At 31.1% G+C, this 15,346-nt stretch overlaps 1 protein-coding gene across 1 annotated transcript in view; it reads left to right on the top strand.

Moving 5' to 3' along the window:
* The first annotated feature begins 210 nt into the window (after positions 1-210).
* LOC142341038 (uncharacterized) overlaps positions 211-15,346 on the top strand; it is a 42,633-nt gene continuing 27,497 nt past the window's right edge. The window contains exons 1-2 of the mRNA XM_075391871.1: positions 211-1,583; positions 14,478-14,550. Coding sequence (XP_075247986.1) covers positions 1,540-1,583; positions 14,478-14,550 — 117 coding nt within the window. The 5' untranslated portion in view covers positions 211-1,539. The remainder of the gene's footprint in view (positions 1,584-14,477; positions 14,551-15,346) is intronic.

Genomic DNA, 15,346 nt, shown 5'->3' with positions numbered 1-15,346 from the left:
AACATTTGTAGAAAGATTATGGGCTTAAAACATGTGAGAAATGCACATTGACAAAGCGGATACATTTTCCCACAAATCACGTTTGTTCAAAACCTGTCCGCAATTTGATCACGTTGCGTTCAAACATCCGCCATATTGTGTTTTAATGGGCAAAACAAATGGGATAAAAAGGAGCGCCTTTCAGACGTAAAACCCGCGGGGCATAAAAGGGATTGGGGTGGATTAATTCACTTAAAACAAATCTCAAAATTGGCCCAATTTAGAACTGATCTAGCCTAGAGCGCATATTAAAATATTATCTCCTTTTTACCCAAGCCCGGCCGTCACTTTTCGTCTTTTATCAGTGCTACATTACAACCCAATTCATAACTCTACCCCCAAACTATCCCAAAATTTCCCAAAATTTCCTACAAAACCAATAAAAACACCATCTAAGGCGAATTTATCAAAAACCCACGGCTGTGAATGTATTACGAGATTGGACATGAATAAAAGTTGAAGAGATATTTATTAATTCTGATCATAATCTTGATTCCGCTGCGTTGCAATTAAAACGTCAAGTTTACAGTTTTGTTTGTATAGCAGGCGCAGCCTTGAGGAAACTGGGAAAAGATCCTAGCGGGAATTATAAAAGCAAACTGTCCTTTTTCATTTAATCGCCGCTTGACCGAATCTTTTGTTTTCTTAACCAAAAGTTCACTCAAACCCTAATTCAACCCCAATTTTCGAATTACAAATTGACTTTAATAAGCCCGCAATTATATCTAGCTTTAGTCATAACTAACCTAAACATCTTCAATTTTTGAGTTGCTGTTAAGATCGGTTGGTCAAATTTGATTTAGCAAAATTATCAGCATTATCATAATTTTGTGCAAATTTTTAAAGAGTGCTCGAAAATAATTTAAAGTTTTTAATTCTGTTTTTGATGAGATTTTAAGATCCCCCCGCGGCTGTTTTTCATGCATTTTTTAACCACCGCTGTAAAACCACTCTCAATTATAATCTGATTTAAGTAATCTACAAAATGCGTCAGATTTTTATCTTGTATTGATTCATACACGCATTATGGTTGGCTATTTATTACCACTGCTAGTTATTATTATTATTACTTTGTTATCTGTTTCTTCTGTTCTTAATTTTTTACCGCCTGATCACGAAAATTCTGCATTTCTCGAATTCTTTCGAGTTAGCAAAGTGATTTTCAATTTGTGCTCGCAAGAATTTTATGCAGCGGGCATACTTAAACAAGTGCTCTAGCTTGATATGTTTATTACATAAACAAACAAGGTTTTAACATTTCAAATTTATAATCACTACACGCTTTACCATAAAAAGAAATACAAATTGGAATTTTTTCAAATATTTTTAAAAATAACGGAACTCCCGCAGAATTCTGACCACAACAGAAAAAAATGCAGTAACCAAATTTAAAGTTTGTAGCCAGTTTCGTATTTTATTGGTTACAGTAAGAACTGTGCAAGTCGATTAATTTCTATCAAATAATAATGGCAATCTATGGTTTTATATTTACCATAAATTATGTCTCACGACCAGCTACCCCTCTCATCAGCAATGGAATATAGGTAAGTTGAATTGATTGGTTATCGTTGAGTAAGAAAAGTTGATCAAATTAAAATAACTGTCAAAAACTTCACAAGCATGGGCGCTCTAGAAAGTAACAATGATTTCTCATCTCATCATCTCGGGTATTATTACACTGTAATGATATTATACTAATATTAACCTGATTTGCGGTAAGCAGTTCAGTATTTGCCTTTTTTGGGTAAAATTTGCTGTTTTGAGATCTAAGTGTTTGCTATTGATATTAAATAACTGGAGTACTCGAATGATGTCCTTTTTTTGTGTAAAAAATTATTAATGAAAAAGAATGCCGGTACAAAGAAAATCTTAGGAAAACATATTGGAATAAAAATCTGCTGAGTAACTTTTGATAAAAGCTGTTAATAACAAGAGGCGAGCTTGAAAGTTTTATTATACCATCGTTGTCAAATAAACCATTTTGGTAAGCGGCAACATCTTTTTATACATCAGAAACGACTGATAACGAAAAAGACTTTGCATTATCTTTCATTGGAAGTGCGACAAAAAACGAAAAAAAAACCATATAAAACATGAGCACTTTTCGTTTTTTAATTGTAAAATCATTTTTCAATCAAAATTAATTTTGAAAGGATTTGTGTGTTTGCATTTGGGACAGAGATAAAACAATGAAGAATGCTTGTTAGCTAAATCATTTGTAGTTTTTGAAAGTTAGATTTTACTGCATAGATTGAGACCAGAGAAAAAAACATTTTCCTGTATTTCTGGACACTTTGGATGCAAATAAATCTTTATAGGAATTCCATATCAACATTGGATTGCACACGTCTGATTCTTTTAATTTTTTAGTGCAATCTTAAACTTTGACCCGGAGTCAGAATAATTAACCACAAGGCACACTTGATCACTTATTACTATTGAAAAAAAAATTGGATCAAACAGCATGCTAAAGTCCCTAGTGAACATTGTTAGCTGAATTATTTGTATTTGGTATTTTTTTTACTGATTATGCATTATAATTATAAATGATATAAAAAAGTCCAATACGAAAAAGATTAGCCTCTTTATTGTGAAATTGTTCTACCCGAAAAAAACATAAATTTTTGCTAGAAATGAATTAAGCTTCCGCTAGAAATGAATGAAACATCTCGAAAAAATTGAGAGTTAAACATCTCATTACTTGTTGTGGATGATACGAAACAAAAATGTGATTATATTAGGTTCAAAAATAACATTAAAGTGACAAAATAATTTTAGCCTTTAAAGAAAAGAGCAGCAAAAAAACAACAACTCTGCATTTTCCACATTTTAAGATCAACATTTACTTCAAACTTTTATCTCTATGTCACAAAAAACAAGAGCAATAAAATTATAGTTATTTATTCTAATTGTTTATTTAGTTTCATTTGGCTTACCAAATTTTTAAATAGCTAGTCAATATTTGCATAGTTTTTTCCTCGTACTCTTTACTTCAACTTGATATATACTAATTTTTCAAAAAAGTAATTTTTTGTGTTATTTTCAAAGTTTTGATTTAGGATTCTTGTTTTAGCGTATCACATTTTCAGTATTGGAAATTTCTATTGCCATTGAGCCTCTGCTTCACCAAACATTTGTATTAATGACTTTTTTTCAGAACTAAATCAATTTCTCATTTGTCGAACAAAGTTAACTGCTAAAGAAAGCATAATTATTTTTAACTGCTGCTTCGGAGGAACTCAATAGAATTATTTAATTTTGTTCACAAATGTTTTTTCTTTTGTTTTTCAATTATGCATTTGGTTCCTCCCCCTCCCCCCTCAAACTCAAATTTATTTTTTAAAACAACTTCAAAATTACCTGGAACCAGATACTTTGGCACTACAACAGTTTAATATGTTCTCAAGTATATGAAAGAGAAGACTTTTTTCATATTTTTTGGCCAAAGATATTTTTGAATTTCATATCAACCATTGTTTTTTTTCAAAATTCATCAAAATTTGGTTTAAAATTTTTTACCTTTTGAATGTTTAATGATTTTTTAATCACATCACGTTTTTCTTCCCAAAAGGTTTTGATTAGGTTATTTTTTTCCACTGTTATAGTTTATGCAGTAGATAAGACTACGTTTGCTATCCTTCGAAAAGCAATGTAACAAAATGTCTTCGATTTTAATGTGTTTCCACCACAGATTAATATTTTTTTTGAAAACATTTTTGAAATCAAAAAGTATTTGACGAGGAGAGTTACTTACTTTGTTACTCCATTAAAAAAATATTCGGGCTGTGCCAGTTTTCGCCTTCAGCTATCTACACATATGTGCAAATTAGACATTAAAAAATATTAGCAGAATTTCAAAATCATTATTTAAATATTATTGTCAAAATCAAAATCCATATCTGATTTCAATGCAAAATCTTATTTCAAATTCACATTTATAAATGATACATATAAAAATGAACTTATATTTGTTTTTTGCTTTGTAGTTAAGGTCATCTTAAGTGTAAGATTTTGGAGCATTCAGCCTTCTGTTTTTGAAGGTCAAGTAAAGACAAGAAGGCTCGGTATTGTGCGTTCGCATATAATGTTCTGCCCTCGCTCAACCACGTTTTTGACTAAATTGTCCACTAAATTATCCAGAGAAAAAAACTTTCAAAAAAAATCAATTTATATTCCAAAATATTTGGCGTAGCCAGTTAAAATTCACTTTGAGCTCAAACAAAATTACAAATTTAACAATAAAACATTAGAGGGCCGATGATACCTGCCTTTAAGGAGAGTAGCAGACAAGATAAACAACAAAATGAAACACAAACAACAAGCATTTCTTACGACCAAAACTCAATGTCTATCTTTTTTGAAAGAACCTTTCGAAATAAATTGAAAATAGCATCAGATAAAAACAGATCGAAAACAAATGAATTGCATTGCACCCCAAAAAAATGTTAACTGTATTAATTGAGAACAATTAACAAACACTTAACTTTTTTTCGAAATTAATTAATTTCAAAGTCATGAAAGCAAGTAGTTATCAACTGAAACCATTCAATGGCTTCATTTTTAATTTCGTAGAAACCCATTGAGACCTGTCATAATCCGGGATGTCATACGACTACAAAAAGAGCAAAGACAGGCAATAATCAGAACTTCATTTTAGTTCTGTGAAGAAACGGTGTCAAAGTCTTTAAAATCACAGTCTATTAACTAAATTTGCTGAATATTATAATGTAATATAATATTATATTCGCATTGTAAGTAATGTGGCATCAATGTGATGATTGAATATGGCAGCAAAACAGAACCTCAAAAATTGGAAAATGTCAAAAAATAGAGAAAAAAAATGAAAACTTGTAGTATCAATGCCAAAAAACCATTATTTAAAGGCAAGTAATACTAAATTACACAAACAATTTTGCGCAAAAGAAGTATTGAAGCGAAAAACCCCATGCTTTTTGCTGCAATTATCATGTATGTCCATTGGCTTTTATTTGCAAATAAAAAAGTTTGCAATAGTAGAGGTTTGATTGTAAATGTTTGTGGTCTGTAACAAACATAAAAAAACAGGAAAAGGCAATTGTATTGCACAAAAAAAGAGCGCGTCATCACAATCCGAATCAAGTTTTAACTATTTAATTCAACAACTAGACACAAACGCGTCTTGCACTTGCTGATTTTTACTTCACACAAAAAATTTCCAAATGTTACCGAATTAAATATTTTGAGCAGAAATTCAATATATTAAAGTTGAATGATGAAATTTGAATACTTCGCCAGTCATTAAAAAAAATTAGGTATCAACCGAAAGCAATTCATTTGAATTTTACGAAAACAATTTGTGGGAGCCAAAAAAATGAGCTCTAATCTAAAACCCACTTTTTTCTCAATTTTTTGAGTACAAATAAGAACTCTTGTTAATTGAAATTTTATTTGAAAACAAACTTGCCTGTAATTGGTATAACAAAAATTTCAAAAAGGATTGACCCAAAAGAAAATCAGAAATATCTTCAATTGCAAATATCAGCGATGAGACCAAAACCGGCCTTGCCATCTTCGCGCGGCTGCTAGGAAACGCAATTTCTGAAAAAAAAATTGCAATTGTTTTTTAACGAACGAAAACCATTTTATATAAATAAAAATGCATTTTTGATAAATATCGGTGTAAATTATCGAAAGACCGCAATAAAGTTATTACTAGAAAACTCTTTGAGGAACCGGAGTTATAATGAACCCAAATCTGAGTAAACACAGATCTGTCAGCAGTCCTCATGCTCACTCCACCGGTGAAATTCGACAAAGTGGGCCAAATAGGCATGTTTGAAGCCTCCTTTCATGAAAGAAGGAAAAACGAAGAATTTTCAAAAATTTTCAAAAAAATAAACAGTTGGATCAAACAAATCCGCAACTCCCTTATATCTTTGCAGTTCACAGAATTTTAAACCTCCGTAACTCCTCGGGAAAGGCGGAATTCAGAAAAATCTTTTTAATATGATATTCTAAACTCGACAAGCTTTTTTAATAAATAATACCATTCACAATCCTGTACGATGAATATATCGATCGGTGAAAATTGACTGAAGAGAGAAAAAACTGTTTGTTATATTGATTTCTCAACTAATTCTGCTGCCTCTATTTACATTCTACGTGTAAAATTTACGCGAAAAAGAGTCAAGCAAGAAATGAGAATAATTTTCATCTTTTAATGATTTAACAATTGTTATGCGTAAAATAACCTTGAGATTAGGAGTTATTGTTTCTCTGGACTTAAAGGTAAAATTGATTACTAGTTTTTTCGTAGATTTTTGAAACGAACAAAAAAATGACATTTTGGAGTAGAAAATGGCCAAATACATTGCATTTGACTTTTAGTGGCAACTTGTGCTTATAAAATTTTGGAATGGGAAAGAAAGTGAGGGTATTGTTTTGCGCAACAATAGGACAAATCACATTTGCTCCACGTGTTAGATTGTTGTAATGTCCATGTAGGGAGACCCTGTATGACTCATAGAGATCAAATGAACGATTATGCTACCCTGGTATGTGGGAGTCTGTATTGTTTGTATATTTTTTGGATTTAGACAACCCAAGCAACCCTGGTAACCTCTGAGAGACCACCCATAGAAAAAGTTCTATATGGAAGCTTACATTATTGTTGCATATTTGCATAGCTAGAACAAACCCAGTGTAGGTGATTCACACCTTAGACAAGACCGGATTGTTATCTTGAAGGAATCTCTCAGATTCTGGCAGAAAAATGGTTATCTTCCAGTTTTTGTCAGAATGACAATTTTCATTCAAGATTCTTCACGAAATTCATCTTCTAGTAAGAATCTGGCAGAGGTTGTCCCGCTTTTTCTCCGCTATTTTTTTTCCGCACCGCAAAACTTTTTTAATTTTTGTTTTAAAAAACGGCCTTGATTTCGTTGTCCTTTTAAAAGAGATTTTATTCAAGAAAAGAAGATATATGCAATTTTTCTACAGTCATTTGTTTAGTTTTTATTTGAATTTTTACGGTTTCAAACATTGTTTTGAGTCTTTTTTATTTAACCTGCCAATCTACATCTGATGTGGATTTTTAAATAGATCACAGCTTGAATTTTTAAACACTTCTTGGTGTTTATATTAGAATATCAGGCTTTGTTTAATCTCGGATTAGCTTCTGTTACAGCAATAAAGGTTCACTAAAAGAGTCATTATGCCAAAGTGGGTTTATTATCTTTTGGTAAAAAGAAGTTTTGAAAAATTTAATTAAAAGCGGTTTCTCTTTTTTAATGTTTTAATTAACTGTATCAATTACCTTGCAATATATAGTTCAGAATGTTTTTATTTAAACACACGGTTCATAAAACATTACGTTTCTGTATTCGAAGATTTAAAACTTTTATCACTTTAATTCATACCCCGCCTTCAAAACTAATATGATGAGCTCTGGTTTATGATAAGCAACTAGCAGTACTCAAATTCGCTCTATTGTTGTTCAAAGGAGCCTACAAAAACAACAATGACATCGAATGATTTGCGAGTTGTTTTAGCAAAACCTTTTTATTGTTGTCAGCTTATCACGATAACGCATCATTAGACAGACCAGCTTTAATCTTGTCAAATAGTTGGTACAACACAGCCATTGTAAAATTGTTGAGCAAAAATTGTTCTTCATGTAAGCATTGAACTGTAGTTCAAATTTGGAGCGAACATTGCAAAAATACCGACGTTTGTGATAGATTTTGGTAAACTTGTTCTCATTTTGTCAGTTGATAGACCTAAAAACTGTAGAAAGAAGAAAAGTTCAATTGAAAACTAATTTCTACAAAATCGAATGTTTAACTGAGCAGAAACAGTTACTGTCTTTCGGTTTTGATTATGGCGCTGTAGGCAAAACATGCTCACCCAGGGGTAAATTTTTGTTCAAATTTGGTATACTTTTTACAGTTGCACGTGTAAGCTAGAGATAATTATCATCAGAGATGATTTTACACTGCTTTAAACATTGAACAGTTTTCATCATTTGAGGACCACAATTTTCTAATTTTCTTGAATGAGAGTTGAAAATTTCATGCATGAGAAAACTGATTCTTCTCCTCGAATGTGCATAATGTAACACCATCATTGTGAGCCACATTCAAAAAATGTTCTAATATAGCTTTTTTTCTGGACAATTAAACTGACCTCATACTCTTTTAAACAAAAGAGCATCATCAAAACTTGAGGTTCAGAAACTTTGTTTTAAAGAATGCGAATTCACTACAGCTTTTCTGGGCTAAAAATAAAAATCAGAGCAAAATCTGTGACGCCCACAGTTCTTATGAGGGCCGCGAAACAAACAAAGTGGAGCGAAGTTCTTAATGGCATCTTGATTGCGGTTTATTTGTCATCAATATTAATTTTCTATTTTTGCTCACTTTTTATTGTAGGAGGAGCAATCTTTTGTGATCCAGTCTGAAGGTTGTTTGATGAAAAATAAACTAAAAATTATTTTAAAGACATTTAAAAAACTCAAATATAAATAAAATTTTCAAGCAATCTCGGTAATAACTCAGATATAAAAATTTTTATACTCACTGTTCAATTGAAATTGATCACTCTTTCCGAGGTAAAAAAAACCAAAGATGATAGCCGTCAAACTTTTGGTAAAAAGTTCATACTTCTCAATCTCTCTAGATCTATAAATCCTAATAATTGTGGAATAATCAAATATTTTGTTTCATTTTCATCGGTATCGACGAAAATTAAAGTAAAAAATACGTTGCTTTATCGAAAAAAGGGTGATTGAAACAGCAAAATTTTTGCATAGTTCCTTTCTTCCTTTCTGTCAAGTTTTAGATTTTTTAGCTATGGAAAATGTTCGAAATGAACATTATAGTAATTTGACAACAGATCATGCAGTCAAAATTTCAAAAGAAACTTGTAAATTTTTAAGCAGTGTGTATTGTTGTTCTTGTGCGCTGACTCCTTCATTTCGAAAAAAATGCTGTTTTTATGAAGACAAACAATATTCAGAATATTGTTTTTGAAAACAGGAACTTGATTCTGACATCTGTGAAAATAAATGTTCTGCTGAAAACACCTCGGATAATTGTTTTAGTTAATGGAACGTTGCAACTGTTCAATCCAGGACCTATTATTGTTTGGGTAATATGTACACCTAATACCAATTTTTCTATATAACTTTACAGGGCAATTGGTTTTTGTAAAAACTAAGTCATTTTATGATCTACAAAAGTGTCTAGCAGTTCTCGAAATGCTATTAGGTCATTAGTTCTGTCAAAATGTATTTAATTTGCAGAAAATGCTCTTTTTTGTGATTCAAGAAACTGTCTTTTGATTTTAGAGACTTTTTACAATGTCAATGAGACAAAAAATTAAACATCTTAGCGTAATTGAAGCCCCTTTTCGTTTCATTTCTTTTATAATAGTTTTTGGTAATAACTACTAAGATATACAATCTCCCTCGATGAAGCATTCTCTTTCCTCTTCAGAATCCCTCTTTTTAAAAACGTAACTCTACCTGAAGCCTCTTTATCTATTTTTCTATTCTTCTTCTTATAATCAGCCAATTTGACAACCAAACTGAACATTAATTTTTTTGCCACTCGATGAGAATAAAGAACCTGCAAATTGTTTTCATTTTGCTCAACCACAAATATATGATGATCAACAATTTTCATAACCTATAAATACATGATATCAACTTGAAATACTCGAAAATTTTAATCTCAAAGATTTTGAAAATCTATCTCTATTGCTTGTTTTTGTTAGGGTCCAATTTTTTAAAAAAAAAATATACTGCAATCAATATTTACCAAAATACCTGAGCTAAAAAAAGCAACGATTGTTACCCTATAACTCTCAGTGAAAGATCAATTTTTCAGTTTTGAGAAAAATTTTAACAATCTCTTTATATATAATTTTCTTCGCAACTGTGTATCTATCGATAGAATCTGTTTTCAATTTTATTGGTATCAACAAAGAAAAAAAATGAAAGTTACCTATTTTCCCTGAATAAAATCACCAACATTACATAAATAAGTTTTTAAGAAAGAAAATTGCCTTGCTCCATTTCAGTTGCCCGTCTAGCATCCAAACAGCGTCGCTTAAAAGTTATCAATCAAGGGAAGTTAGTTTACAATCATTTGCTGTTTTATATTTTACCTTGGAGAATTAGGTATGCAAAAACAATTTACGTTCGTTTATTATCTCTTGCTTTAAATTCCATTTCTGAACTGTAATGTCGAAATATCACGTGCCACCGAAAGTCTTAAGAGCAATAAATTTACATTGATTTTTCAATACATAATTTTTAAAAGTTCTTAATCGAAAGTTTGAAGGGAAGGCTAGGCTTTGAAAGAAATCTTTGTTAATCAGCTTTTAAATTATGCAAAGGGTGTTGTTTTTATGTAAGATACCGGTCGTTTCAGAATAGCATTCGTTTAATGACAATTTAACAACTTTAGGAGAAATTTTTATAGCCTGATACAAAACTAAAATTATCCAATTAACTTCTTCTCTTTCTGCACAGTGGTAAACTTTATTAGTTACGCTAAAACTGTGAATTAATTTTTAAATTGAAATCAAAACAGATGTCAATTTTTAATAAATCTAGTTCAATTTAGGGAAGTGATTTAAGTAAGTCGTGAGCAAAAACTCTTAGGAAATGGTTGAAAACAGGGGTTTGATTTCAACTTTTGTGATAGCAAGTGCTGCGATAAAAACAGCTTGGATGAATAATTTTGATAAAAGAACGTTGTAAAAATTAATCCAAGGTCAATTTATCTTTTTTCGAGTATTAGGTATACCTAGTACCAAAATTTGTTCCGATATAAATTTCCAGGGATTTGGAAATGATTTTGTTTATTTTAAATTTTTTGTATCGAAAAATTTACGAGGCGTAGAAGATTGACTCTAAAAGTCGAAATTTAGATCTAGGAAAAGTCAAAAAATTCTCAACTTCTCCTCAGACATTAAGTTCTGCGCAAAATTTGCTGAGTAATATGCTGAGAATTTTTGTTCTTTGCTGTGGTGTCGCTATTTAATTTGAATTATGAATTTGCAGACTTCTTGTCATGTTAAAAAAACCATAATCCAATGAATTAAGCATTTTTTATCTGAATATTTTGATTTAGTATGGATTTTGGTACCAATTACTAAAGTATGTACTAATTCTGGGATAATTTTTCTCTTTCTTATGTTGAATCCGCCTTTTTGTTTTTTTTGAAGTAACTACTGCGGCTAAAGCTACTTTATCATTTTTCTTCAGTTACTCGACGAGTTGGCTCCTCAATTGAAGAGGTACTTTATTTCTTTTGACCCTATGAGATGGACAACCTGAAAACTTTTGAAAATTGTTAGAAACACATTAAAATGCGGAGCTTGATGTTAGCGTCCTATTGTTGACAACAATTTTACTGCTTTTGGGGCAAATATGAATTCAGAACGAGCCCTAGTTATGTACGTAGAAAATACATAAAAGCCTTAGTACACTATTAGCCATAAGCTAAACGCTCTAAGTTCGAGTTGACTTTTTTCTGTTTCACTAAGCACGACCTGACAAAAATTGTAAATCATACTTGTCTTGGGGCAGATTTACACACACTCTAAAACTTCATTCACTCCTACTTATTGTGGTAATTCACAAATTGTACACCTTCAGTTCTGACAAACTGGCATTATAAGATGCCTTTTCAACAACTGACGCAATTTTTTTTCAGAAAAATTAGCTTTGTTCTGTGCAGCAAGTTCCCTACTACAAAATTAAAGCGCGGTCTTAGTTTTTTGTCTCAATTATTAATACGAATTAAATTTTTGCAAGTCCATTAAAATAAAAAAATTGCTTTGTTCTATGTAGTAAATTCCCTATCAAAAATTACAATGCGGTTTTAATTTTGTCTCAATTATTAGTTCAATTTAATTTTTTTCTCTTATTTTATATATTAAAATGGCCGAACAGCAACGATGCGTTATTTACGGTTACTGCTTTTTGTGGTAAGTTTTCTTTGTTGTTAAGATTTTGAGCTAGATAAAGCAAAGAATGTTAAAAATCTCTTTTCAACACTTTTGAATGACCTGAGTAGAATTGAAGATGACAGTATCACCCCTTGTGTACGTGTGAATGAAATGGCCCATAATGGACTACAAAAGCCATAGAAAGCCATCATGACCACACTTAATGGCCTCATTAGCATCTCTCACAATAAATGGACGGATTTATAGACTTTTTACAATAACAAGCTCTCTTAAAACACGTTCGTTTCAATTGTTGAGTGATTTTTCATGGGGCGGATCTTCGCCAAGTGCTTTAAGCGTTTTTCTTCTTTGATTTTGTGCTTTCAACCGAAACAATTTGCCAAATTATGCGTACCAAATGTCCAAAAAAGAGATGTAAACCTCATTTATACAACCAGATAATAAAGTAATTTTGATGTTAAACTTGAAAAAAAGCAACAAAATTATAGCTTGTGGCTATGTTTTTAATTGCCCGTTTTTTTGCCATAATTATTGTAAGTTACTGTGATTAGAAGCCATTAATTAAACTAATTAGACGGAACTCCTTGTGATAGCTGTGTCATGATATTATTCGTTTGAGATCGTTCACCTTCATTTTGACGGCTGCCTGAACTCTGATTGGTTGAAAACAAAAGATTAATCAACAAGTTTTATTTCAACCTGGAAAATGAAATTACCAGGCAGCTGGAAATCTTTTTTTTGTAATATAAAAGCATTTTATGTTTAGGTATGAGATGTGGACTAAGAGTATAAAAACTCAAAATTTAGGTGAAAGCTTCTTTGGATGAGATTTTTCAAATCTTTCTAACAATATCCTCTTCTGAAAAAGGAAAATGAAGTGATAAGTTAGAGCGAACAAGATAGTTAGAGCAGACACAGTTTCTAAAAATGGACAAATTTTTTTTTAAAATGGTAATGTCTTAAAAAAATATAAGTTGCTACTAAATAGTTGAGAGCTAATTGGGAAACTTTTGAAAACTCTTTGAGCTGAAAATAATTGATTTGGTTCTCTAACGATAAAGAGAAAAAACAAAAACAATATAAAACGGAGAAAACGGAAAAAAACTTTATTTTTCACGCTTCATTAAAAAATTTTGACATTTTTTCTAAAAGTATGCGCCGCTAAATTCGGTACTGCTTCAGTTGGATATAATTTCTAATCAACTAAAACCTAAAGATTTCAGGACGCTTAAGCAGTTCAGGCAACTGAGCAAAAGATATTGCTGAAGAACATGAAGAGCTTTCTGTTTTTGGCTTTTGGCGAGATTTAGTTCCTTGCTAACAGTTTTTGGTGTTTGTTGCATTGGCCACCGTAGGACTACTCAGAAAATCATTTTCGTTTATTTGAATCAATAATGTATACAAGCATTTAAGATAAATAAATCAGTTCTCAGTTTTTATAGTTTTTGTGCTCAATTTCGACTGCTTGTCTTTGATACTTTTTAATTTGTCACTTCGGGTAGATATCTATAATAGTGCATAGATGATCTCAAATGAATCGAGCATGAATGATGTATTGATGACAACTTTTCTTAAAAATAGAATGGTTAATAGATATGAGATCGTACGAGTTTTCATGAAAAACAATAGAAATTCTTTTCAGACTCAAAATCTAATAATGGACAAATTTTGCTGTTTTTTTTTAATTCACATTAACAACTAAAAACCAAACTCAATTTCATCAATTCAGCTCAAAAAAGGGTTCGAATAAAAATTTAATTTGAAGAATTTTCATAGTTATAAAAAATGTCTACAGTTTGACCATTATTTACCAATAATAGAATTTTCAGTATTTTTTTTTCTTCTTTAAAAAAACTTCTCTTTTTAATTTCTGACAACTTTCTTGATTTTTCATGTGGCGACAATTTATGAGCTTTATCATGCTGTATATCATTTAAATTAAAGATTTTTAAAGGTTTTGTTCTATAGGTTATCGGCTCAAAAATTTCAGATTCGGCATAAATGACATAAAGATTCTGCAAACGCTCGCAAACTTGACAATTTTGACTTGGACAATTTGACTCGAATTTTGACTCGGACAATTTTGAAATTACCATTCTGCAAGAAGTTTTGTGCAAAAATTGCGAAAAAATTTGTTTCAATTTTTTTTATAGAGGTCTGTTTGCTAGTTTATTCCTGCTGAGTGTTGCAGTTTTTCGATATCTGTTGAGCTCTACATATTTTAATTAATTTGACACAAAAAATATTACGAGTCAAAGATAAAATTTCCGCTGTTATAAATATTATAGTCCAACGCAAGCAGAGCAACAAAATACGTTTCAAAGTTTTAAATCACAGTTCATAAGACCAAAAATTAATAGTATTTGAAATAATTTTTTGATTGACGCAAATATAACTCAAGAGTTACAAATTATTTGTAAGAATAAAAAACTGAATGATGTTCAATTAATAAGTGAGCATGTGGTACTTGTGTGTTGTAGGTACTCAGTTGTGGGAGTGTTGGTGTTGGTGACAATGATGACTGTCCTCTCCACTAGCAGACCCCAGCAGAAGGTAGGTTAATAAAGTTAAATTACTATTCCAGAGCCGATTAATTATGTGGCGGGGGCGGTGGGGGAGAGGTGTGGAGAGGGTAAGGTTCGTGGATGAGGGCATTTTTGATCACTGGAGATGATAGTTTTTTGTTTTTGTAGTCAGCTTTGGCTGGATAATATGGTTTGAATTTTAATCTTCCTTGATCTCTTGATTTTCAAGTTTTGTTTATTTGCTTTACAATCATTCATTTTGTCGTCATTTAATTTTTTAATCTAATTTGCAGGAAATTCAATTTTTCCACATTTCAAAGAGGAAGTCCTATATATTCATTTCATAATTAAAAATTTCTTGCAGTTCTCAAAACTGAGAGAAATAGGGACAAAAAGGATATTACTTTTACAAATTTTGTTTATAAACTTATATACATTTTTGGTGCGCTGTGTGTTCAAATTAAACTGTTATCAGACCATACTGCCCTAGACGAACTCCGACGCTTTTCTTGCAAGAGCTCGCAAGATTTTTGCAAATTACCCTTATCTTGCAATATGCAAGATCCGGACGTCTATCTTGCAAGAAACTTACAAAATATTGCAAGATAGACGTCGCCAATAAAAGCCAATTAAAGGTCTCCAGTGCCTTCCAGTTCATGATATAAAATGTTTTATTCGACTTTTGTTCATTGAATAAGACGGTTCTGTGACTCCATTCAATTTGAATCATCATTTAGTAGCAAGTACCACAAAAACCAACTGTATCTAATCAGTTGAGAGTCAGAGAATACATAATCATTGCAAAAAAGTCACTAATACGTTTT

This window comes from Convolutriloba macropyga, chromosome 6 (assembly GCF_964194025.1).
Source record: "Convolutriloba macropyga chromosome 6, txConMacr16.3, whole genome shotgun sequence".
Taxonomy (NCBI): domain Eukaryota; kingdom Metazoa; phylum Xenacoelomorpha; order Acoela; family Convolutidae; genus Convolutriloba; species Convolutriloba macropyga.
This window is presented reverse-complemented; position numbering and strand designations above follow the sequence as displayed.